This window comes from Lynx rufus, unplaced genomic scaffold (genome assembly GCF_022079265.1).
Source record: "Lynx rufus isolate CCGP_SWC_20201006 ecotype Redwood Valley unplaced genomic scaffold, mLynRuf1.p SCAF_6, whole genome shotgun sequence".
NCBI classification, from domain to species: domain Eukaryota; kingdom Metazoa; phylum Chordata; class Mammalia; order Carnivora; family Felidae; genus Lynx; species Lynx rufus.
The window spans coordinates 125,193,846-125,218,729 of NW_025814878.1; the positions used below are offsets into that span (position 1 = coordinate 125,193,846).

At 52.4% G+C, this 24,884-nt stretch overlaps 1 protein-coding gene across 4 annotated transcripts in view; it reads left to right on the plus strand.

The window, feature by feature from the left end:
- Positions 1-8,196, plus strand: part of RREB1 (ras responsive element binding protein 1) — a 133,129-nt gene extending 124,933 nt beyond the window's left edge. For all 4 annotated transcript variants that reach the window (XM_047102717.1, XM_047102721.1, XM_047102718.1 and 1 more), the window contains 2 exons: positions 2,522-3,328; positions 4,714-8,196. In XM_047102717.1, the coding sequence (XP_046958673.1) occupies positions 2,522-3,328; positions 4,714-5,231 (1,325 nt within the window). In that variant the 3' untranslated portion in view covers positions 5,232-8,196. The remainder of the gene's footprint in view (positions 1-2,521; positions 3,329-4,713) is intronic.
- Positions 8,197-24,884: the final 16,688 nt, after the last annotated feature.

Sequence of the window (24,884 nt, forward strand, 5' to 3'; positions counted from 1 at the left end):
GGGGATATTCGTGGTTCTTTTTTGGGTGATGCCTGTGGGAGCCTTCATACTTGTGGGCACATGCATGTCACTTTGTAAATCAGTAGAAACATGGAAGGTTTTACACTGTTCTTAACAGTGGCCGCCCTAAGCAGTCCAGGAGTCCGCATGCCAGCGCACACTGCACCACAGGAAGTGCTTCTGGGCAGGTGAAATACAGACAGCAGCTTCCTCAACAGCTGTGCCCCTGCCCAGTCAGATTGGGTATTTAGGCTGGTAGTTGGTCACATCAGCTGAGTAGCATAGAATTTCTAGGAAGCAATAGATATTTCATTGTGGCACTGACATGAAAGTCTCCACTTTCCCTGTAGCAGGAGCTGTGGGTTTGTTATCTACTGGTGCACGCAGGATTCCTGCTTCTGCTAGCAATTTTCTTAGATTTAGCATCATGAATGAGGGACTGGGAGAGACAAGAGAACAGAGTAACACTGCTTATAAAAGTCACTGGTTGTACTAGCTGCATTTGAAAGTGTAGGCAGTTGACGAAGGTGGGGATCAAAATAGGACCTGGCAGGCATTAGAAGCTGGATATCCATGAAATGAGAAGAAGCTAAGTCTACTGTTGCCAGGAATCACTAATAAAAATCAGTTGGAGTTGCTAGAACTTCAAGGGTACCGGACTGCCCTGTTAAAACACTCCCCCTAGTGGAAGTTTGGTAGAGCACAGTCAGCCCCCTTTTTTTCACTAGATACAGGATGAGCTAAGGAAGGAAGGGGGGGGAAACAATCTGATATTAGCATATTTACTTGGGTTTCGTTTCAGAAGTCGTCATGATTTTTTTTCAAGATCATCTTAAATATGATCTGCAGTGAAACTTGAAAATAACCCATGTTCTGTGGTGAAAAAAAATAAGCAAAACTGCCTAGAACATACTGGGACAAATAGGAAGTAACCAGAGATTAAGCTTTTTTTTAAGAAACTGAGCATTCTATGCTTTTTTTTTTTTTTTTGGTAGAGCTTATACCAAAATCCATTTAATAGATGCTCCCCATTGGAATGATTCCCAAAAATGGGCATACAGTTTTAGTTAAGAATAAGACCTAAGACATTGGTGTGTATATCTCAAGAGTCTTCTTTAAATTTTTGGATAATTTTTTTTAACTTTTGAATAATTTATAAAAATCACTTATTGACAGAAATCTTATATCCACACCACACATATGTGTTTCCTTCTGAAGCCTCTTGAGATAAACAGTGGCTGCCAAAAAGTGCAGTCAGAACAAAACCAATGAAATTATGTAAGTGGGAGTGCCGTGTAGATGGTTGTACATAAGCCAAAAGCCCCAGGCAGGAGTGACCACAGCAAGGGTAGGACCAGCTCCTTCACCCCCAGCCCCAGGACTGCCTTGATGGCAAATCGAGTGGGTGACTCAGTGATGGACATGGGTGGACATGGTGATATGTCTGATCACCTCAAGTGAGGGTCCAGGTTAGGTGCCTGAATCTGCTGGCTCAGGCACTGTGATCCGAGGTCGGCATCATGAGCCAGGTGCATCTGACCTAGGAGCCAGGAAACAAGGGCTCTGTCACCCTAATTGAGGAATTTCCGAATCCCTGCCCTAAGAAATTGGATCTAGAATTAAATAGTAGGTCTCAGCAGACAGCCTCGGAGTCATAGCACATAAAGCAGTCATTAAGTCCGTATTCAACCTGAATGAAGAGAAGATGGTGCTTGTGAGAAATACTGTGGTCTGTTCTGTGTCATTGGTGCTGCCCCAGTGCCATCCCTTATGAAGGTCATTAGAAACCAGTAGACTTGCCACGTCTCGCTTTCCTTATGGAGGGTGGATAGGCGGGAACAAATGAAGAGATAGGAAGTGTTTCCACTCACTGCGTGGGGTCCTCACAGCAGCCAGGGAGGCCTCCAGGTGTGCATGCATCTCCTGCCTTGGAACTCTACCCGGGAGTTAGCCTTCGGACGGGAGCGCGTGTGCCATGGCACAGAATACATGCTTTGGGCCATTTTCTGTGAGTCGCTCAGCAGGTACTATGTTCGGGCAGTGGTCCTATATATGTTGCATGTTTGTATAATCTCTTTGCACTGGAAAAATAACTTACAGCTCCGCTTCCTCAACCTCCCTAGTGCTGCGAGTCTCTGGAATGCACCAACTCTCCTCTCTCGCCGATCCTTCTGTCTGTGCTGCCCTGAGTTGCTCACACCTTCTGGGGGCCTGAGCATCCCTGTGTGTGGCCGTGGAGGGTGCCTGGCACCGCTAGGGGGCAGTGGAAGGGGAGGGCCGGAGCTCCGAGGGCAGCCTGCCCTGTGACCCCAACCCGTGTGTTTCGTCAATTAACCCCAGGTTCGCCGCGGTCTTTGGGGATATGAGTGGTAACAAGGAGTGGGGGTAGAGGTATCCCCGCTGGGCTTGGTATACGGGCCTGGGGGTGGTGGGTCCAGCCGAGAGTCACAATGGGACCCTTGGAAGGAGCGTGTTGGGTGGCGTTGGGCCTCAGCCTGTGCCCCTGTGCTCACTCCCACAGATAGCCAGTCGGACGCAGAGACCCCAGCGGTGGGGGGCGAAGTGCTGGACCTCACCTCCCGGGAGAAAGAGCAGCCCGCAGCAGAGGGAGCCCCTGCGCCCATCCAGGTCCAGGAGGAGCTCCCTGCAGAGGAGGGGCAGCGGGGACCAGCCGGGGACGGGGAGGAGCAGGGAGCCGGGGAGAGCCAGGAGCCTGAGGACCAGCACAGTATGGAGGAGAGGGACGAGGACGCGGACGGCCCGGAGGAAGATACCGTCAGCAACAAGAGCCTGGACCTCAACCTTGCCAGCAGGCTGATGGGCTTCAAGCTGGCGGAGGGCGAAGGGGGCGCCGCGAGCAGCGGGGGCCCCGCCCAGCAGGACCAGAAGCACGCCTGCGATGTCTGCGGCAAGAGCTTCAAGTTCCTGGGGACCCTGAGCCGCCACCGGAAGGCCCACGGCCGCGAGGAGCCCAGAGAGGAGGGTACGGGCGCGAGCGGAGGGGCCGAGGGCCCTCTGCCCGTCCCCGCCGTGCCGCCCACTCCTGAGCCGGAGGAGAAGCCCGCCAACCCCTCCTCAGAGGAGCCCCCGGCGGAAGAGGTGTCTCCAGCCGCGGAGAAGCAGGGCGAGGAGGCCGAGGGCGCCTCCGACGGGGAGGGCGTGGCCGAGAAGAAGCCCTCGGAGAAGAGTGACGATGACAAGAAGCCAAAGACCGACTCCCCGAGAAGCGTGGCTAGCAAGGCGGACAAGAGGAAGAAGGTGTGCAGCGTGTGCAACAAGAGGTTCTGGTCCCTGCAGGACCTGACTCGGCACATGCGGTCGCACACAGGTAAGGGCGGGGCATGCCCAGGCGACGCTTCCCGCGGCTGCGCAGGGAGCATGCTCCAGCGAGGAGGCCAGTCGGGGTCTGGAGGAGGCGCCTGCCCCGAATGGCCAGAGACCGTTTCCTGAGTGTGCCCCCTGGGCGCAACAGGCACCATAAACTAGGAATTTAACAGACTGTTCTCTTAGCAGTTGGAACATACAGGGTCCTGGCAGGGAGGCGGCAGGGTGGGCCCTCAGCAGTGATATTTTTGAGAGCATTTTGATCAGCCGTCTGAGCCTCAGCCTTTCTATCTGTAGAAAGGGGACGAAGGCTGCCCTGTCTCATAGAATCATCTAGAAGAATGTGGGTGCTGGCGTTGGGGGCCCGTGGTGAGCCTGGGAAGGACCGGGGGTGTGGCCTGTGGACAGGTGCTCTGTGGGAGGCACCTGGGCTTCCTCATCAGCCCTCAGGTGGAAAATTGGCTGCTGAAGCACAAAGCGAGGGGTTTTTCGTTACTTGGCTCTACGACAGCCAAGCTGATGTCATTGAACAGGAGCTTCGTAGGCATGTCTGGGTGTTCTTGCTCCACACGTGTCCTTGCTCCTCCTGGAACTCCCTAGGTAGGAACCCCAAAGTAGGGGCCATTGTTCTGGTAGAAAGGAAGACACCTGAACGTACTTATAAAGCCAAAAGATGCAAACACATCCCACCTACCCCCTCCACAGAAGAAACCCAGGCCCCACATCTTGGTCTTGGTTTTCCTCCCGTCCCTGCTGCTGCATCCACGGTGCACACATACTCCCCACACACTCCTCTGCCTTGCAGTCCACAGGGCCTGGGCTCTGGGGATCGGAGGGCTCCCATGCTTGGCTCCTGGGGGAGAGGGGTTCTTGAGCTCCTGGCAGGTAATTTTCTCAGGTGCTCACAGCTCAGTATTTGTGAGCAAGAGGGAAAGCCCCAGCTGCTCCGTATCAGAACACAGAGTATCTGGCACCTTTGACTTAGGAGATGCCTGTCTTGCACAACCCTTGGAAGTGGTGCCTGTCCCCATGGGAGGGACCTTGCTGCTGTCCTTCCCTAGGTTTTTCTTTTTTTTTTTTTTTTTTTTTTCTCAGGGTAGTCTGGATGTCCACAAGGCTTCCACCCTGAGACTCTGGTTCCTGCATCCTATGGGGAAAACCTAGGTTGAGGGATGAAAGGGAGAGAGAAGCTGAGGCCAGCCCCGTGCATATCTATGACCTTATTTTGCCAACTCAGACAAATAAGAGGGTTTCCCTGAGTATGGGGTCCTGACCCTTGCTACCTGCTGCCCCTTTGCCTGCTCACACGGCTACTGCTTTTGTGTAGGGCGGAGAGGTGATACTGGTGGCCTTACCATTGACGTGACTTCTTTTCTCCTGTTGCTCCAGGAGAAAGGCCATACAAATGTCAGACGTGCGAGCGGACCTTCACCCTGAAGCACAGCCTGGTTCGCCATCAGCGGGTCCACCAGAAAGCCAGGCACGCCAAGCAGCTTGGGAAGGACAGCGACAAGGATGAGCGAGGCGAGGAGGACAGTGAGAGTGAGTCCACCCACAGCGGCAACAACCCTGTCTCCGAAAACGAGGCCGACTCGGCTCCACCGGCCAGCAACCACGTGGCCGTCACCCGGAGCCGGAAGGAGAGCCTGGCCAACTCGACCAAGGATCCCAGCCGCAGGGAGGAGCGGGCCGGGGGCCGGACGGCAGGTGCCAGCCAGGCTGAAGCCGGCAGGAATGCCCCCAAGGCCGCTCCAGCGGGCAGCCCCAAGGAGCAGGTGTCTCAGGGTGACCCAGACCCCGAGAGCCCAGCAGGCCTCGTGCAAGACCTGCCAGAGCTGCAGGGCAAGAGGCCCACCCATCCCCTCCTGGCTGCAGACGGTGCCTCACCACTCCTGGGAATGGAATGACAGCTTGTCTCGCCCCCCCACCAGCACACAGACAAAGCCAGCAGAGCAAAGTGTCCTGAATCTATGTTTCATGAGGTTTTCTCAGTGCCCTTCAGCTTTCGGGGAGTGAGAGAGAGAGTGACATGAGCAGGAGCGGGCCATCTTGTCCGGTGCCATAGCCTTACATCCCCGTGCGAGAGATGCAGCATGGACAGTTCGAGTGCCTTAACTACTCACCAGTCCTTCGGTGTCAGCCTGGGTGTTGTGTTTTCCCAAAATGACTTTCTGAAAAACAAAGCAAATATTTTAATGAATTATTTGGAGAGGACCTTTTCATTTAAGCATTAATGTTACCTTCTGTATTTGGTGTGTGTGAGCTTGTTCTTGCGAATCTGTGATAGTAACGAATGTTCTGTGAGCTGGAAACAGAAGAAAAAAAATACGCCCTTGGATACCCATAGCCAATAACTGGAAGAAAATGATGTGAATTTCATGTAAATTACCAGAGGAAATATGGATAAGATATTCTTTTCTCACATAGACCTTTTCTCTTGTTCTGTTTGCTACATGGTGGAGCTGTGATTGGGTCCTCGGTGTTGCAGGATGTGGTCGATGAAGGTTTCCAATTTGGTGCAAGCCAAACCAGGAAAGATTCTAGCTTCAACCTTGTACGTGTTTTCAGCGTTAGCCGTGGTATTACTGTTCAAATGTCAAGACATCCGTTCTTAACTTGCAGAGAAGAGTTATGCTGGCAACTTACCCTATAGAAAACATGCACAGATGTCATATATCTGATTTCCCTCCCCCTTTTGGTATATGTATTATTAATATTATTATTATTATTATTATTAGTTCATCAGTTTGCTGGTCTCTGCAGTCAGCAGAAACAAATGGGCAATATTTGTCCGGGGAGACCTGGGCTGCCGCTGGGTCCCCATGTGGGCATCTGCCCCCCGCCTCCCCCACACCTGGGTGGTAGCTCTTCCACTGTACTTAGACAAGCCTTTTTTCCGTGACTGCAGAATCCAGCAGGGGCCATGAACGGTCCTCCCACACGGCCGAAGAGCAGCTCAGAGAGGGGAGAGCAGGAGGCACGTGCCCAGGGCTTCTGAGAAAGCCAGGCAGCAAGGAGACCTGTCCCTTACCGGTCCTCCTGCCAAACCCAGCCCAAGCCTTACCCGCCTGTGCTACTGTCATTTTTCAAAGCGAGGAAGTACTACTACTGGTAATAAAACTGCACATGCAAGATTGAAGATGAAAAATAGATTTGTATTTACCTTCCTGTGATTTGGGGTTGGTGCTTGACGATAAATGTGCTGTTTCTAGCTCCTGAAATAGCCTGAACCCCTGGGTGCAAAAAGGCAGGTTTTTTGTTTTTTTTTTTTCCATGAGCATCCCATACAGGTAATCGAATTCCCTCACTGTAGCCGCCAGCAGTGAAAAGAAATCTATCCTACTGTAGCTGAGCTTGTGTTCAGCATCCGGTCCTCCAGCCAAGACCTCCAGGGTGCCCGAGCCTTGTGCTGCCAGGGGCCTCCTGTGCTGCTCCACCACTCAGCCCCTCTCACCTTCCCCCTGCAGGACCCCCATCCCCACCCCTCCCAGGACCCTTGACCCTCCTAGCCCTGAGCACCGCACCCCCCCACATACACACACTTTACTTACACTCATGCACACAGAGACACACAGACCCTTTTCTCTCCGCTTCCTTAGCGATTTCTCGTGGCCAAAATCCAACCTCCCATACTTCAAAGGAAGATCTATATTCTTGAGATAATGAAAAGTGATGTCTTTGCATGTGAAAGGAAAAAGGTTGAGGTATATATGATTTGTAACTGTGTTGGGGATGTATGAACCCAGAACGAGGTTTTATTTAGATGAATACAAATCAGAACCAATGATCCCCTGTATCACTTTTATACTAAGTGTGGTTTGCTTAGTTGAAACCAGTTCGTGCATCCCTTCCATTTTTTTTTTTTTAATGACGATTGTTATTGTTATTTTTGTTGTTATTATTTGGGGTATCTTGTGTTTTGTTTTTCTTTGCAACTCTCCACACTAAAACTCACAACCATGTGGAGAGAAGCCATGAGTTAACCCTTTATGCCGCGGTGAGATGTAGCAGGAAACGGCCCGGCAGAACTGCTGGGCCACAGCTCGCAATAATCACTATTGATTTAAAGCTTTATTTAGCCTCCATCTGTACCCTCGTAGTCAATAAGGTCTTGCCACATTTTATTAGTGAGGTTGAGAAATGTATTATTTGTTTGTTGTTCTGCCCCTCCCCCCCCAATATTAAACTGTGAAATTTGTGATTTGTTTAAACTCTGGGTGAATCATAGTTTAGTTTGCATGTCCAGCTAATTTGTTCCTATACATTTTGTTTGATTCTCTTTCTCCTTCTCTCAGGGCTTTTACAAAAAAAAAAAAAAAAAAAAGTATATATATATATATCCATATATATATATATGGATCTTCTGAAAAGTTTTTTGAGGTGCAAGTTTTTTCTCTTGTTTTTTCTCTTTGATTTATGGACACAATGCTGAGATTCAATCACTACATGAAACTCCTGGCTGTGAAAACAAAATATAAAACCCGGGGCTGTTTGCCAAACAGTCCTGGGGGAAGCTACATGACAGTCAGATGCCAGTTTCAGAAAGATGCATCATACCTTCAATCCCCCCTCATTTCTAGCCTCTCTTTCTTCAAGAAGGAAGTTGATCCCAGTGATTTCAGCCCATGCATTAAACAGGAAACAATAATAAATATGTAGAATTCATATTTTTCTAAAGGGAACTTAAAAACTGCTGCTACATGTTATGTACAAAACCGGTTTATGCCACATGAACAGAATCACGAGTTTGGTTTTGGTACTTTGTGTCCCTCTTTGTATTCAGTTGTATAATACTTCCAAATTCAAAATGAGAAGAAAAGCTGTTCTGTATCAAACCATCTGAGCAATAAATGTTATATTTTAAAAATGGCAGATTGCCGGTCACACGGCCCTCCTGTGATTTGCTGTCACCCCACCACCTTATCCAGCCCCCAAACCGCAGCCTGTGCAGGACAGGCCACTGGTGTCCAGGGCCGTCAGGGGAACTGCGTGCCTTCTCCCCTTCGGCGTGGGGCACCCACGAAAGACAGCTCTGTCCCCCAGGTGGCTTCTCTGAAAAGAAGAGACGTGAAAAGAAGAGCCACTGTACGTGGCTGCAGGTGTAGGGCTGGCTCAGGTGGGAGGGTGGGTGGGAGAGTGGGAAGTCAGGACGTGCAGGGGCCTTTGCAGTGATTTCACCCTCGGCCTGGGAGGTGACGAGTCTGTACTGGTTTAGCAACAGCGAAAGGGGAATTGTGTTTTCTAGGCAGCACCTCCTGTGATGTCCGCTTTGCCTTTTCCTCCTGCCCATTATAAGGGTGCAGGGGAACCCAAGTAGGGGGGCCGGGGGCGGGGAGGTCTGTCGTTGTAAAGTAGCAAATGTGCAAAGTCCTGAATCTTCTAAGCCAGGACTCAAAAAGTAACTCGGGGAAGCTGGGTTCAGGGCAAGCTGTCTGTAGACAGTGCTTATAATGCATTCACCGTGGTACAGGGCTAAGTGCCGGGTCACAGCGAGACAAGAGGTGCAGTGCTCTCTCTGGTCTGTAAGACTTCCAGGGCCCTCTGTTGGGAGACCCCACACATACACCCCTCTCTCATAGCCCCCAGGAGACTGGCTGCAATGCCAGCAAGGGGTCTTGAACTTGTATTAAAATAAGATGATCAAATAATTTGGGAATGATTCTAATGTAATGACTGGACAAGCCTCTCCAGTTGTGGGGGGTGGGTGCTGCTGGCCATCGACGCATTTACAACCCCCTACCCCATCCCCCCAGGGTGGATGGAGTCATTTCCCTGACCGGGGATTTGGGCCGCACTGGTCAGTGTGAAGAGCAAGTGAGCCGCCCCTGGGGAGCATGACAGAAAAGACAGGCACAGCACTAAGCATGGAGAATAAGGCAGGAACAAAACAGATTCCTTTCCTTGTGGAACTTGGGTTTTAACAGTGGCAGACAATAAACTCTAGGGAGGAAGATGCAGAGGAATGCAGGTCCAGAGGGGAAAGGAGGCAATGGGGGCCTGGGGGCCAAAAGGGCTGGACAGGACGACTGGAGATGTCTCAGGACAGCAAGCAGCAAGAAAGTCACCCACACAGATGTCTGGGGCAGGGCCCTGGAGAGAAAGGCCTTGGGGGAGCCTGCCAGGTCTGCAGAAGCCTCGAGACTGGAGTAGGATGAGCAGGGGGGCAGGGGCAACAGGCGACAAAGGGCAGAGGGGCTTGCTGGCTGCCTGTGGACCGTGGGATGATGGGGCGGGTGGGTACAGGGAGGCCGTCAAAAGGTAGTCACAGTGACACAGGCCAGAACAGGCAGCAGCTTGGAACGGAGTGATGAGGTGAGACACTGAGAAGAGGTTGGGTTCATGGTATATTTTCAAGGGGAGCCGACAGGACTGGATGAGCCGTCAGATCCATTAGCTACAGAGAAGTCAAAGCTTTGAGACACCAGCCAGAGCATACAGGCTTAGCTGTGACATCCAGATCTTCAGAATTCACTTTTACTTTATTTTTTTAAGCTTTTTTTTAATTGTTTTTATGTATTTTGCAAGAGAGAAAGAGCGTGAGTGGGGGAGAGGCAGAGAGAGAGAGAGAGGGAGAGAATGCCAAGTACCCTCCACACTGTCAACGCAGAGCCCAATTTGGGGCTCCAGCTCGGGGCTCCAACTCACGAACTGTGAGATCATGACCTGAACTGTAATCAAGAGCCGGGCGCTTAACCAACTGAGCCACCCAGGTGCCCCAGAATTCACTTTTAAAAGAGGGGGTTTCACTGGTGTCCATTGATAGATAATGGATAGAGAAGATGTGGTAATATACATATATACAATGGAATATTATTTGGCTATTAAAAAAAGAATGAAATCTTGACATTTGCAATGACGTGGATGGCGCTAGAGAGTATAATGCAAAGCAAAAGCAGTCCAACAAAAACCACCCAGAAGCGCCTGGGTGGCTCAGTTGGTTGAGCACCTGACTTCGGCTCAGGTCATTATCTCACAGGTTGTGAGTTTGAGCCCCGCATCGGTCTCTGTGCTGACAGCTCGGAGCCTGGAGCCTGCTTCGGATTCTCTGTCTCCTCTCTCTCTGCCCCCTCCCCTGCTCATGCCCTCTCTCTCTCTCTCTCTCAAAAATAAACATTAAAAATTAAAAAAAAGAGGGGCGCCTGGGTGGTGCAGTCGGTTAAGCGTCCGACTTCAGCCAGGTCACGATCTCACGGTCCGTGAGTTCGAGCCCCACGTCAGGCTCTGGGCTGATGGCTCAGAGCCTGGAGCCTGTTTCCGATTCTGTGTCTCCCTCTCTCTCTGCCCCTCCCCCGTTCATGCTCTGTCTCTCTCTGTCCCAAAAATAAATAAACGTTGAAAAAAAAATTAAAAAAAAAAATTAAAAAAAAGAAGAAGAAGAAGAAGAAGAGAGAGAGGCAAACCAAGAAACAGACTCTTGACTCTGGAGAACAAGCTGATGGTTACCAGAGGGGAGGTGGGTGGGGAATGGGGGAGACAGGTGATGGGGATTGAGGAGGGTACTTATTGTGTTGAGCTCTGGGTGATGTATGGAAGTGTTGAATCACTAAATTGTACACCAGAATCTTATACTCTATGCTAACTATACTGGAACTAGATAAAAAAAAATTTTTTAAATAAAAAAAGAGGAGGCTTCAATCCTGAAAAATTAACCTTGGTAGAGGATAGGTGGCCAATGGAAAAAAAAAAGTCCTTGATCCTTTACACCCCACATAAGTGCCCCATTTCTAGGAAGTGGCTGCTTCCAACCCTGTCCTTCCAACACACAAGTCCTTCTGTGGTGGGTCCCAGAGAAACAGCACCCTCCTCGCCAGCATGATCTCTGGGCGTGCCCCCTCCCACCCTGACACCTGCTGCTCACCCTGACCCAGGTCCGCTGTCAGTGCCTGGCCAGACTCTCCTCTGCAGGGCAGGAGCACAGGACCCAGTACCAAAAGGCTGGGGCCCCTGACACTTTGGGATGGGACATTTCCCAGATGGGGAGGAGGAGCCTTAGGATTTTAAGTTCTGACTGCAGCCCCATGGCTCTGCCTGAGCAAAACCGGCTTTGATGAGCTGAGTGGACACTAATCCAAATGGCCACCCCAGAACCCTCACGTTCTGATCGCTGTTTTCCAGGGAGAGAATGAGTACATGGTAACAGACGCACATGAACTCATCACTCACCTGTCCATGCTGGTCACTCTGTCACATGTTATCTGATTTGGCCCCTAGTGGAGGAGCCACAGCTGGCAAACCGTGGGTCTGTACTTGACCTTGACTCACTCGACTCCAAGGTCGGTGGTCCTGGCCCACGAGGCGACCATCTGTGCCACATCTCCCCCAGCCCCTGGCACCCACCCTTCTATTTTCTGTCTCCGGGAATTTGACTCTGTTAGCGACCTCATAGAAGGGGAAAGAACATCACATGTTTGAAAGAAAATTTCATCAGGGCGCCTGGGGGGCTTGGTCGGTTAAGTGTCTGACTCTTGATTTCTGCTCAGCTCATGATCTCACAGTTTGTGGGTTCCAGCCCCATGTCAGCTTCCAGCCTCAGCGTGCAGAGCCTGTTTGGGATTCTCTCTTTCCCTCTCTCTGCCCCTCCCCCTGCTTGTGCATGCTCTCTCACAATAAAGAAACTTAAAAAAAAAAAGAAAAGAATTTCATCAACACACATGTACTGACTGATAAGTGGGAGCTTGGATGAGGGACATGCCTCCCTGCATAGAATTTACTCAGGGGGCAGGTGGAGGTGAGCCAGCCCCAGGGGGAGGGGTCCCAAAAGTTATGTCCTCCTACCTGAAGACACAGCTAGTTCTCTGCCCCTGTGTCAGAGAGGCAGGGCAGAGAAACGGCCACAAGCCAGGTCTCTGGCAAGCTGGCTGGTGTGCAAATCCCAGCTCTGTCTCTTATGCCTAGTAAATGACCTTCTGCCTCAGTTTCCCCATCCATAAGAATGGGATAAGAATAGTTACCTGGGGGTGCCTGGGTGGCCCAGTCAGTTAAGCTTCCAGACTCTTGGTTTCAGCCCAGATCATGATCTCACCGTTGCTGAGTTTGAGCCCCACGTCAGGCTCTGCACTGACAGTGTGGAGCCTGCTTGGGATTCTCTCTCTCTGTCTCTGTCTGCCCCTCCCTTGCTCTCTCTTTCTCTCTCCCTCAAAATAAATAAACATTTAAAAAGAATAGTTACTTCGTTGTGGGACTGCCGTGCAGACTAGAAGATTTGCTACATGTCAGGTGCTTGGAACAAAACACCTGCTACCAAGCATAGAGGGAAAGGCTCCCCTCACCACCGCTCCTCATACAAATGCTGCATTGGCTCCAGGGGAGGCGAGTGGGCAGAACTTGCACAGGACACCTTCCTTCCCTAGATGTTGGGGGGAACAGCCTGCTAAGGGGATTGTGGGGGATGACCAAGCTGCAAGGCCCCAGAGGTCTAGGCCTTGCCTGAGCCCCTGCTGACTCCTATGAAGGGAGGGGAGCCAGACTAGCAGGGAAGGAGCTCTCCAGAGGGAAGGCCTGATCCCTGAGCAACTGTGCACACTCTTTCCCCCAGGTCCCAAGTCAGCCCACAGCCCCTGAGTGCATGTCTCTCTCTCTCTCTCTCTGTCTCTCTCTCTCTGTCTGTCTCGGCCCACCTAGCCTTCTCCAGTTTGACTGAAGGAAGATGAAGGGCCCAAGAGACAGTCCTGGGGGCCTGCCACTTGTCCCTAGGGTCACTCTGCTCTGCTGCCCAGAGCTGGGGAAACACGGGTCCAGACCTCACCCAACTGGTCAAACTGCTCCCTGCAACGGAGGAGGGGCCCAGAGAGAAGTGGGTCTCCTCTGGCTCTGCAGTCACCTGGCCACTCCCCACCACAGGCCTCATGTTCACAGTGGCCCAGGACTCCGTTGGGCCTTGGTGAGCAGCAGATGCCACACGCTGGGGTTGCTGGGAGGGAGGCACCTTGAACTCCTGCTTCACACCAGGCAGCATCTTAGGAAGAGCTGCCTCATGGCCTCCGCCTTTGCAGCAAAGCCTGGGGTCTGTCTACAGGAGGGCCTGGTGGGGGCAGGGTGAGGACCTTGACCCCAGGATGAGGTCTTGGCCTTGCTACCTTGCTACAGTGAGCCCCCCTCAGGCCCCAAATCCTGGGAGTCAGCACTTGCAAGGTAGCAAGAGCCCTAGGGGACTGGGTGTGCACTAAAGTGTGAGTGTTTGTGGATTCTGGACCCTTCTGACAGCAACTCCACCAGTCCAGGCTTCAGCCACGAGATAACATATACGCCTAAACACACAAGCCACCCAAAAACTTCCTGTGGCATTTCTGCACTTTGGCCCTACTCATGGATTCCAAAGGCTCCTAGAAGGGGCCTAGAAGGAAGAAGGACGCTCCAACGTGCCATGGCCAGCCAGCTCCCGGTTCCCTGTCTTCGCCCCAAGCGGCCTGGGCCCCTCCTTTTCCAACACCAGCTCCCCAGGCAGCCGCGGACTGAGAAGGACGGCTGGGTTTATTTTAAACTTAAAATTGAAGGTTGCTCTTTAGCAACAACAGAACAGTCCCCTCAGATTCTAGGCTGCCAGTGTCAGTGTCCTAAATAAGAAACCAGCGGGCTCTCCTTTCCCGTTTTACTTTTAGGGGAAGGAAGCCACAGCCAAATGTGGCCGTGACGTGTCTGGCCCTTGCTGCTTGCCGCCTGGAGCCCAGCCTGGCGGTCAAGGCAGGAATTAATGCTTCGGGCCAAGGTAGCCAGCGTGGGGCACAGCTGTTCTCCAGCCCTGCCTTCGTCCATGCACCCAGGAAGCTCTCTGATGGGAGTCTTAAATCACGGTGATACCCGTTCAGTTTAGAAAATGTAACTACTTTTATTCATTGAATATCGCTGTTTTAGTGGGGCCCAACTTTTTTTCTTTCCTCATCTGGGACGTGTTTACACAGCAGCGTGCACAGTGCAGAGTGTTTTCCTGTGGTTTTTTTTTCTTGTCTTCACCCACGTCCAGTGAGCCGGGAAGGAAAAAAAAAAAAAATCCTTATCATCTCAGAGCAGAGACCAGGGTTGAAATGGTTTGCCCAGGCCAGCCAGCTAATTTGTGGCCTTGTTAGGATGAAACTGACCACCAGAAAAATCCCAAGATCGTGGGTGTCGTGGGGTGCCTGTGATGGTGTGTGTTGTTCATTGAAAGGGTAGTTACTGGGGGCGCCTGGGTGGCTCAGTCGGTTAAGCGTCCAACTTCGGCTCAGGTCATGATCTCGCGGTTCATGAGTTCGAACCCCGCTTCGGGCTCTGTGCTGGCAGCTCAGAGCCTGGATTCTGTGTCTCCCTCTCTCTCTGCCCGTCCCTCGCTCGACCTCTATTTCTCTCTCTCAAAAATAAGTAAACACTTTTAAAAAATCTTTAAAACGAAAGAAGAAACTGGGAGCACATACTCCTGTGAAACATGGAAGCAGATGTGATTTGGGCACCATCCATATATCCCCACAGTCACTCGGTGAATCCCCAAGTGTTCCACCTCTTCGCTGCAAAACAACCATCAAGGTGTAGGGGTCAGGGTGGGGCTGTTTGGGACGGCTGGTCTCGGCCCCATAAGGTGCCTGCCAGGGCAGACCCTGCCAGATGGTTTCTTCTCCCTCGTGCCCAGGCATCTCAGTGTGGGTCCCCCACCCACATGGCCCAGCCACTAAAGAGAATTTTCTGGATTGCTTGTTAAAAATTCAATGTCAGACCTACTGCTTCAGGATCTCAGGAGGTGGGCCCCAGCCATATGCATTTTTAGCGACTTCCCAGAGGAATCTGCAGTCTAGGAAAGTTGGAAAATCAGGGCTCCAGAAATTAAAGACTGTCCCAGACTCCTGTTCCTCAGTTGCACCTCTGGTTGCCGCTCAGGCTAACATTAAGGCAAACTGTTTGCAAATATGTATTCTCTAAAATCTAGGAAATGCACCAGAACCTTCCTTGAAGCACCCCTCTGGGGCCTCTTTTCTAGCCTGTATAGCTACTCACCTGCCAGCATTGGTACAAGGACCCCGCCCTACCCTGGGGCCACACCCCAACCCCCAGGAAAGGAACCTCTTAAGAAGTATGGCTGGGCTCAACCTTGGGGTCGCCTGCCTGGAACTTTGGGCCGCCCTGCCTTCTGATACCTTCTTGTCCCCCAGCCCAGGCTGGCTGCATTATTTGTAGGATGCAGGACAAAATGAAAATGTAGAGCCCTTGTTCAAAAAGCAGAAAAAAACGTTTTTCCTTCTCACCCCTGCCCCCTGCCTCTCTCCATGGCATGGTGATTCTTTTTTTTTTTTTTTAATGTACTTTTTTTTAAATGTTTATTTATTTTTGAGAGAGAAAGAGAGACAATATGGGCAGGGGGAGGGGCGGAGAGAGAGAGGGAGACCCAGAATCTGAAGCAGGCTCCAGGCTCTGAGCTGTCAGCACAGAGCCTGATGTGGGGCTCAACCTCACAAACCACGAGATCATGACCTGAGCGGGAGTCAGATGCTTAACTGACAGAGCCACCCAGGCGCCCCTCCATGGTGTTTCTTATTTGCTATTTAAGGTCACACTCTGTCAGGCATGGGGGGGGATCCTTGTGGGGAGGTGCCCACAAGCACCTGAGACCTCACCTACAACCCAGCATGTGGAGCTTGCACACCAACACCCCAACTTTCCCTGCATCCACCCCCAGGCCTCCACCTGGACCCAAGGGGCTGTAATCTCTAGGAAAGGGGGGAGGTAGGCAGCCAAGACCCCATCCCAGGAAGCAGGAAGGTGGAGAAAAGCAGGACAACACACGAGGCAAGGCTCCAAGCCCCCAAACCCCATCAGACTTCACTCCCAAATCCCAGTTCAAGGATGAAATCATCAAGACTTTCAAGATGGCACCCTCAGAGCACTGAACCCTGAGCCCTGTGCTTACAACTGACTGCACTGGGCCCACTCCCAGGAAGTGGCCCCTCCCTCAGCCCAGAGCTCACCTTCCTAAGTTCCTAAGCGCCGCCTAGTGGCACGGCTGGTGAGGTGACACTGCTCCATTCTGTCTCAGAGGTCCAGAATCCAGCCCTGTGTGTTTCCCTGGGTCCCAGGACTCCCTCAGTGTCTCAGGCCTGGCCGCTGATTTCCTAGGGGCTGGTGTCCCCCCACTAACCTCAAGCCCAGTTGTATTTGCTGCTGTCCTGAGAGTGGTATCGAGTTTCATGATCAGAACCAGTGAGGCTCAGTCAAGCCAGCACTAATGGTGGGTGCGCCTTGCCAAGACCTGCCCCCAGCTCTTGGTGAAAGCACAGAACTCTGACTTGTGCAGTGTGTACCCAGCTCTGGGACCCGAAAGGGGCCACATGAGCCAGCAGAACTGCCCGAACTTTGCCTTGCCCACATCCTTCCAGAACCTTCCACATCATTCTCAGCTGCCTTTCTTTCTCAGCTCACTGGCTCTAGGGCAGCAACCCAGCTCTCCTTCACCTGAGGTAAGTGCTGACTGTCCTGAGTTTGGGTGCTGCAGGGGAGAGGTGGGGCTGGTCTGTGAGCTGAGTGAAGGCAGAAGGGGAGGCATCACCAGTGAGTGAGTCAGGGAGGGGCCCTGTCAGTGTGAAAGGAACAGTGAGAGCAAATGCCAGGGAGGTGTGGGCAGGGGTGCATGAAGGATGTGGGAGTAAATACACCAGGAGGAAAACACCTAGTAATTTTTTATTGAAACTGAATTACACCATGTCAATTTTTCCTGTTATGCACTGTCTTTTTTTAAGACTTTTTTTTATGTTTATTTATTTTTGAGACAGAGAGAGAGAGACAGGGAGACAGAGCACGAGCGGGGGAGGGGCAGAGAGAGAGGGAGACACAGAATCTGAAGCGGGCTCCAAGCTCTGAGCTGTCAGCACAGAGTCTGACACGGGGCTCGAACTCACGAACCGCAAGATCATGACCTGAGCTAAAGTCTGACACTTAACCGACTGAGCCCCCCAGGTGCCCCATGACTTTATTTTTTTAGTGCAGTGTTGGGTTCGCAGCAGCACAGAGGAAGGTGCAGGGATTTCCCGTATACCCTCTGCCCCCACAGCCCCAGCCTCCCCCACCATCAGCAACCCACCAGGCCTGGCATTTGTTACAACGGAAAACAGGTCATCGTCACCCAGAGTCCGTCGTCTTTCACCCCAGAACTCACGTCAGGTTGTCTGTTCTGAGGGTTTGGGCAAATGTATCATGACATGTATCCACCGTGAGAGTATCATACAGGGTCGTTTCATTGCCTGAGAAATCCTCAGGGGTCTACCTAGTCATCCCTCCCTCCTTCCTCCTCTGCGTTTTGTTTTTTTTTTTTTAAGAGTTTTTTATTTAATTGGGGGAAAAGAAAAGAGCAAGGTAAGTGCGGATTGGCTTCTTGGAGGTGAGTTTTGCGATCATCTCTGAAAGAGGCCCAGGAGAACCAGGGAATTACCTGGAAGGAGTCCTAGCCGGAGGGCGGGGAGGGGGCTGGGGCCTAGGAGGCCTTGTGGTCAGCTGTGGCCATTCCCTCACTCAGCCAGTATCTGTGAGCACTGAGGAGTCGCAGGTACTGGTAGGAGATCCCAAGGCAAGGGAGACAGACCCCGCTCTCCAGAAGTCTAGGAGGGAAAGAGGTAGGCAGGTAACTCTTGTCAGAGACCGGTGTGGCCACATGGTGGAGGAGCGCAGGGCACTGTGGGTGCTCAGGCAGGGGGGACACTTCTGGCTGCTGACCCTGGAGAATGGCACTTGGGAGGGTTTCAGCAGGCAGGGTGTGGTGGCGGTGAGCCAGCCAGGGAGGCCTGGAGACAGGGCAGGGAGAAGTGAATGAAGGGGTGAGGGGCCTGCCAGAGGGGGATGGGCTAACAGCCACTGGGTAGATGGGGACACTCCCCGCCCTACTGAGAGGACAGTGAAGACTGCATGTGTGATGAATGAGGGAATTAGCAGAGTTTGCATAATGGGCCCAGCTTCTGGTCACAGGCGGGTCATTGAAGGCCGGTGGGTGCACCAGCTGGTGTATCAGGGCCGTGTTCTAGAAACATCCAAGCTGCAGAGCATAGGGTTGAGCAGAGACAAGGAGCCGGTGAGGAAATTCCTGAAACAATGCAGCGATGACACCTGGCATCATGCATGAGGGAGACCCGACAGGGCAGGGGTCAGCATGTTGGAGTCATCATTGGCACACAGAGGAGACGGCGCTGTGAATGAAGCTGGAGAAACTAGATGAGGAGAAGCCGGTCTGGTGGGTCGTGGACAGCGTGAGGTGCCTGCCATGACAGCAAGTGACAAAAACCCAACCAGGCCAACTTATGCAAGACTGGGACTGGGTGAGAAGTCCCCAAGCGACCTGTGGGCACGGCCAGATCCAGGTTCTCAAGGGAGGTGGTTGGATTCACCTGCCTCTTCTCCCCATTCTGCTTTCTTCCTATAGATTTTGTGGTCGCAGAGGGTCCACCCCGCCCCCCACCCCCCAGGGCAGCAGCTCACCCTTGTATTCAACAGTTTAGCAACCCCAGCTGCTAGTTCTGGCTAGTGAAATCAGGATTTCTTCTTCTTCTTTTTTTAATGTTCACTTATTTTTGAGAGAGAGAGAGAGAGAGAGAGAGAACAAGTGGGGGAGGGGCAGAGAGAGAGGGAGACACCAAACCCAAAAGCAGGCTCCAGGCTCTGAGCTGTCAGCACAGAGCCCGATGTGCGGCTCTAACCCATGCGCTGTGAGATCATGACCTGAGCTGTAGTTGGGTGCTTAACCGACTGAGCCACCCAGATGCCCCAGGGCCCCAGGATTTCTTCTTCTTGGCTGGTCAGAGCTGCAGGCTCATGGTGGGTCACATCACATTCTTGGAGCCCTCCCAGGTCAGATACCCCTAAACTGCCTGGAGACAGAAAGTTCCCCAGAGGAGAACTCGGGGCTGCCACCAGGGGGAGGCAGAGAGCTTGAGGGGGATCCAAGTCAGGGTGTCTGGGCTGAGGGTACAGCTAAGGAAGGGAAGAAAGAGAGGGAGAGAGACCCAGAAAGACAGAGGACACCAGAGGAGCTCAGAGAAGCAGGGGTGAGAACATCACTGTCTAAAAAAAAGGGAGGGAGGGGGAACATGCCCAGTCCTGAAAGAGGAGGATGGGGCCACCCTGCAGGAGGGGGGTGGGGGGTGGGAGCCCCAGGGAAGGAACGACACACAGTGGAAATGAAGGTGTGAAGACAGAGCCTTTGCAGAGAGGCGAAGGGGTGAGATAAGACTGTCACCAGAGGGGATTTCTGGGTCCTGGGAAGACTTAAGGATAAAGGGAAAAAGTTACGTGTTTGTGGGGAGTGGGGGGATGGGTAGCGTTCACTGATAAGGCAAGAAATTCCCTGGTGGTTGACCAAAGCCCAGGAGGAGGAGGGACAAAGGGCAGGTGACCAAGCTCTGAAGAACAGATGCAGACCTAGGGGGAGAGGAAAACGCAGATCTGCAACCCCACCAGGGAGAGGGGAAAATTGAGAAATTCCCCTTGGAAGGCATCCTTGTTTCCACGAAGCCAGAGACCGTCTCAAAGAGCCAGGTGGAGGGCAGGGGTGGCGTGGGAGCCGGGGACAGTGCGGCCTTGGGGGGACTGAGTGACAGGGACTCCAGTGAACAGTGAGCATGCTGCTTCGCTTTGTGACACAAAGCATGGCTCAGAGACAGGTCTCACAGCCCTCTATCGATCTTAGAGTGTCCAGGAATGGGGGCCCTCAGGCTGGTGACCAAAGCCACTGACTGCATTCACCCAGGGCTGGGAGGGTGGGGAGGGACTAAGGGCTGAGTCTGGGGGACAGGCCAGGCCAGGAGGCAGGTGACCCCAAAGGGAGAGATGTGCTGGCAGAACAGGAGGGCTGGAGGGAAGGGCGAGGGGGAGCAGCTTAGTCTCTTTCAAAAGCAGAACAGCAGGCTGACTTAAGTCCACGGGGTCCAGGTCTTCCCACCTGCAGGGCTCCCCTGGGGACACTGGGTCCCTCCCTGCCACCTCTTGAATTCCCAGGCAAGCTTATCTGATCGGCCTGGTGGGGTCAGGGGTTGACCCTGGACCAGCCCCAGAACAGGGCTAGGTCCTGGGTATTTGGATGTTCCCGGAGAAGGGAGAGTCAGCCTGAGAAAGCCAGCTGCCTGGGGAGGGTCTACCCCGCAGGGAGAGGAAGGGAGGGGAGGGCAGCAGAGCTGAAGGTGTCAGGCTGGAGCTGCCCTGTGAGGAAGGCACCGAAGACAGGCCTTAGGAAGCAGAGGCCGGCCAGCTCTGGCCCCCTCAGTGCCAGTCGTGAGAACTGGTGCGCCCACCAACTACCCGCCCCCCCCCCCAGCCCTGCCCTCAGGTAGAAAAAGGAGGGAGGGTTCAAGTACCAGGTTAGCCCCAGGGCAGAGAAACCACTACACTCTTCACAGCGTGCTGGCTGGGAAAAGGTTAACCCGCTTCACACTGCAGCCTTTATGGGGGAGACTGGGATTCAGACGGGGGCTTAGAACCACCTGTTCCTTCAAGGCAACACCTGTCTTCTCCTTCCCAGGCCCCACCTGTCACTGAGGCCCAGCGCGTGGCTGTGGAGGACCCTGAGGAGGGGACACCAGGACAAAGTGAAGCTGGTACACACCCAGTGAATCTTCCTCAAGTGACTTTCTGACCCAACACCTCCAACGGCCCTGTGTGGGCTTGGAAAAAGACGCCGAAATGTTACTTCCCGAACCTGACCAACCCACCCGAGGTCTCCTGCTCCAGCACTCCCTCAAACGACCGCGTCCCCTGACAGTTCTGCTCCTCAGTCTCACCCCCTCCTGGAGGCCCTCCCAGACTACTCAGCTCTTCTGCGAAGATCATTCACTTGGTTTTCATCACATAATGGAATATATTTGACCTTCTCCCTCCACCCACGCCCCCTTTTTTTCGCTTTTTTAAGCCGACCTGTATCTCCTCAGCATGAAAAGAGCAGGGCAGGGGCGATTATTCTTTTTTGTGCCCCCTCCAAAATGCACCCTGCACATTTTAGCTAGTCCATGTCTGTTTTCATAGTGGAAACAAAGCCCTGATTTGCAGTCTTGGGCTGTGTGTTCTGGGTGGTGGGTGGGGACGTGAGGTGTGGCCTCACCTCTAACGCAGACCAGTGAGTGGCAGGACTTTAGCCCAAGCCAAGTTGACTTGCAAGTTTTCAGTTAATGACTTCCCACCCACTTCGTGACTGCACATTTTGTAGCTTTGACCTTCCCAAGTGCTTTCCTTGGAAGACAGTTGTTCTCTGCCTTGGCTGCTCTTTAGAATGCCCTGGGGACTGTTTACATCCTGGGTGACCGGGCACCCACCCCAGGCCAGTTTAATCAGTCTCTGGGGTCTGGGAAACACTGAGAATCTTAAAAGCTCCCTGAAGCTTTCCACTGTGCAGAAGGCTGGGACCTACCCATCTCCCGGCATCCTGCAGGGAGACACAGCGCAAAGCTTATGGGATTTGGAGCCGAACAGCCCTAGGTTCAAATCCAAGCCTCGTACCTGCACTTGATTTGGGTCCTCTGAACCTTCATGTCTCATCTCAACAATGGGTATGAAATGCCTGTTTCCCAGAATGTAAGGTGCATACAGAACTTCCAATAAGTACAAGCCCCCTAAAATGATACTGCCCAGGCCTCTGTGAGTACTTAAGGCCTTCATGGTGATAGAACCTCAGTCTTCTGTATCAGGGATTATATGGGGACAACGAAGCCCCTTCAAGGGGCTCCCATGCAGACAATGGCAGCTATAGTTATTTCACAGAGATGGGAAAAGAAAAGCCTTACTTTCACTTCTGATTCTGGAGAAAAGGATTCACAGTCCCCATAAATTGACCTAAGTGCTTCTACATGTTGTAGAAAATCTTCTATTACCTATTCACTTTAGGGTTTTTCATTTTTTAGGGTTTACATTTTTTTAAATGTTTATTTATTTTGAGCGAGATAGAGAGCGCAGCAGGGGAGGGGCAAAGAGAGAGAGGGAGAGTGAATCCCAAGCAGGCTCTGCATTGTCAGCACAGAGCCCGATGTGGGGCTCGAACTCGTGAATGATGAGATCATGACCTGAGCCGAAATCAAGAGTCTAACCAACTGAGCCACATGGGAGTCCTGGACTTTTTCATTCTCTGATAAGGTATTTTTGAATTTTATTTGACAGAGAGAGAGAGAGAGAGAGAGAGCATGAGCAAGGGAAGGGGCAGAAGGGAGTGGAAAGAGAGAGAAAGAAAGGCTCCATGCTCAGTGCAGGGCCCAATGCAGGGCTCCATCTCATGACCGTGATCAGGACCCAAGCTGAAATCAGGAGTTGGATGCTCAACCGACTAAGCCACCTAGGCGCCCCTAGGTTTTTCATTTTCTAAGAGGCAGCAGGGACCCTGTGTTGGAGAGCGGGGTCATTTCTGAGGGTGCAGTTCCTCTGTTGGCGTCTTTGGTGATGCCCCCCCAAGCCCTAGGAAGGGTCATGGGCTCTGCTGAACACCCCTTCACCTCCCCATGAGCTGGTGTGAGCCCTTCTTCCCACGCCTGGACTGTGGGAGGCAACAGATCCCTGAGGCCCAGCGGCTGTTCGAGGAACATTTGCCAACGAGAGTCATGGGTCTCTTGTGTCCCGGGGTTGTTAGACAAGATCCTCCACATTCTATCACACCATCATGGTGGGGACAGCCGGGAGACTCTGGGCCCAGAATTCGGTTTTTAATGATACTAGAGACAGGTTTACCAAGAAGCTGCTCAGAATTCTAAGAATGGAAGGGGCTTCACACGTTTTCAAGAGTTTGGAGGCTGCGAATATTACACATATACCTGAAGGTAAAATAAACTGGGTTGTGAGGTAAGGAAGGGCAGTGTAAGCTTGAGAGATAGTACTTCTTAATTTTTCAAAGCCCTTAAATACCTATATACTCAAGATTATAGTAAAGGAAATACTGCCTGTTATGAGCTGAATTCACACACCCAAGTGTACCCCCTCCCAAACTCAATCCCTAGTACTCAGACTGTGACTGTATTTGAAGAGGGGACCTTGGAAGAGGTAACTGAAGCAAAATGAGGCCATTAGGGTGGGTGCTCATCCAATCTGACTGGTGGCCTTATAAGAAGAGGGCATTTGGACATGTGGACACCAAGAATACATGTGCATGGAGGAAAGGCCACGTGAGGACCCAGGGAGAAGATGGACATCTGCAAGCCAAGGACAGAAGCCTCAGGAGATAGCACTTGATCTTGGACTTCCAGCCCCCAGGACTGTGAGGAACCACATTTCCGTCGTTTAGGCCGCCCAGCTTATGGGCAGACCCATACGGTGCCCTGGGTCGATCTTCTGCGTGTATCTGACACCACGCACACGTGAGTGATTATAGGGTTGAAGGAGAAGGAACAAAATGGCGTCCAGGAGCTCCTGCTTGCCAGGCACGTAGCAAGAGGGTCAGGCACATGGTAAGCTCTGGAGAGATGGTAGGGACTAGTCCTAGCATTACTATGACCATAGTTATCTTGCTATTCACCGGAGGTGAACACAGGACCAGGTTCCAGAGACAGTGCCCCATGAGTCATGGGTCGCACAGACGTGTCCCTGCTGGACACCTGCCATGCCAAGCTGGGTCTGCATTCATGACGCTCGCCTTCCCCCCACATCTCATTAAACATCTTTGTAGAATTCAGACAAATAAGAAAGTGCTGTTTGGTTTTTGCTTTTGTTTGGAAAAGCAAGAGATTCCCCTGGCCTAGTACTAGACATCTGTGACTTGACTTCTCTTTGGGGTAGGTGGGAACATTTGTTCATTAAAAACATTTTTTTTGATGTTTATTTATTTTTGAGAGAGAGGGAGAGACAGAGTGTGAGCGGGGGAGGGGCGGAGACAGAGGGAGACACAGGCTCCAGGCTCTGAGCTGTCAGCGCAGGGCCTGATGCGGGGCTCAAACTCACAAACCGCGAGACCGCGACCTGAGCTGAAGTTGGACGCTTAACCGACTGAGCCACCCAAGCGCCCCAACATTTGTTCATTTAAATAAGGTTTTCAACTCTGGGTGCCTCAGCTGTAAAATGTATGCTGACGGCCTGCATGCGCATTTAGGTGGCAGAAGCCCTGTGGGGGACGGCGAGGTAATAAGGAGAAGAGGGTTTCCCCCGTCCTCTCTCCCACCCTGGTAACATGAGCTGTGTGGCCTTGAATAAGGCATTTGGCATCTATAATGGGACGTTGCTCTTCCCTAGCTGCTCTTGACAGCCCTTCCAAGGGACACCTGGGGATTTCACCTGTGACCTTGGAGAAATCGAACCACTTCCGGTTGCAGGAAACTAGGTATCCCATGGATCCCTAGGAATGCCGTGCGCCTCTGCAGGGCCAGCCTGGGGGACGGCATGGCCTTGAGCACCGGACCCCAGGATGCCCCAGCTGGGTCTGCTGGGCTGCTCGGCCCAGGCTCACCCACCCTGGGATCAGTGAGTACTGGGTATGTCACATGCCCAAGCACCACACTTGTGTCACAGACGGCTGGAAACTGAGGATGGGCAAATGTAAGTGGTCCCAATATGACTGTCTTGAGTCCTGAGAGCCGCAGAAGGGTCGGTGGGCTTCCTTCAGTCCGGCTGGGTTCCCAGAGGGGTGTTTCCTCAGATTGGCTGCCTAGTGGCATCCC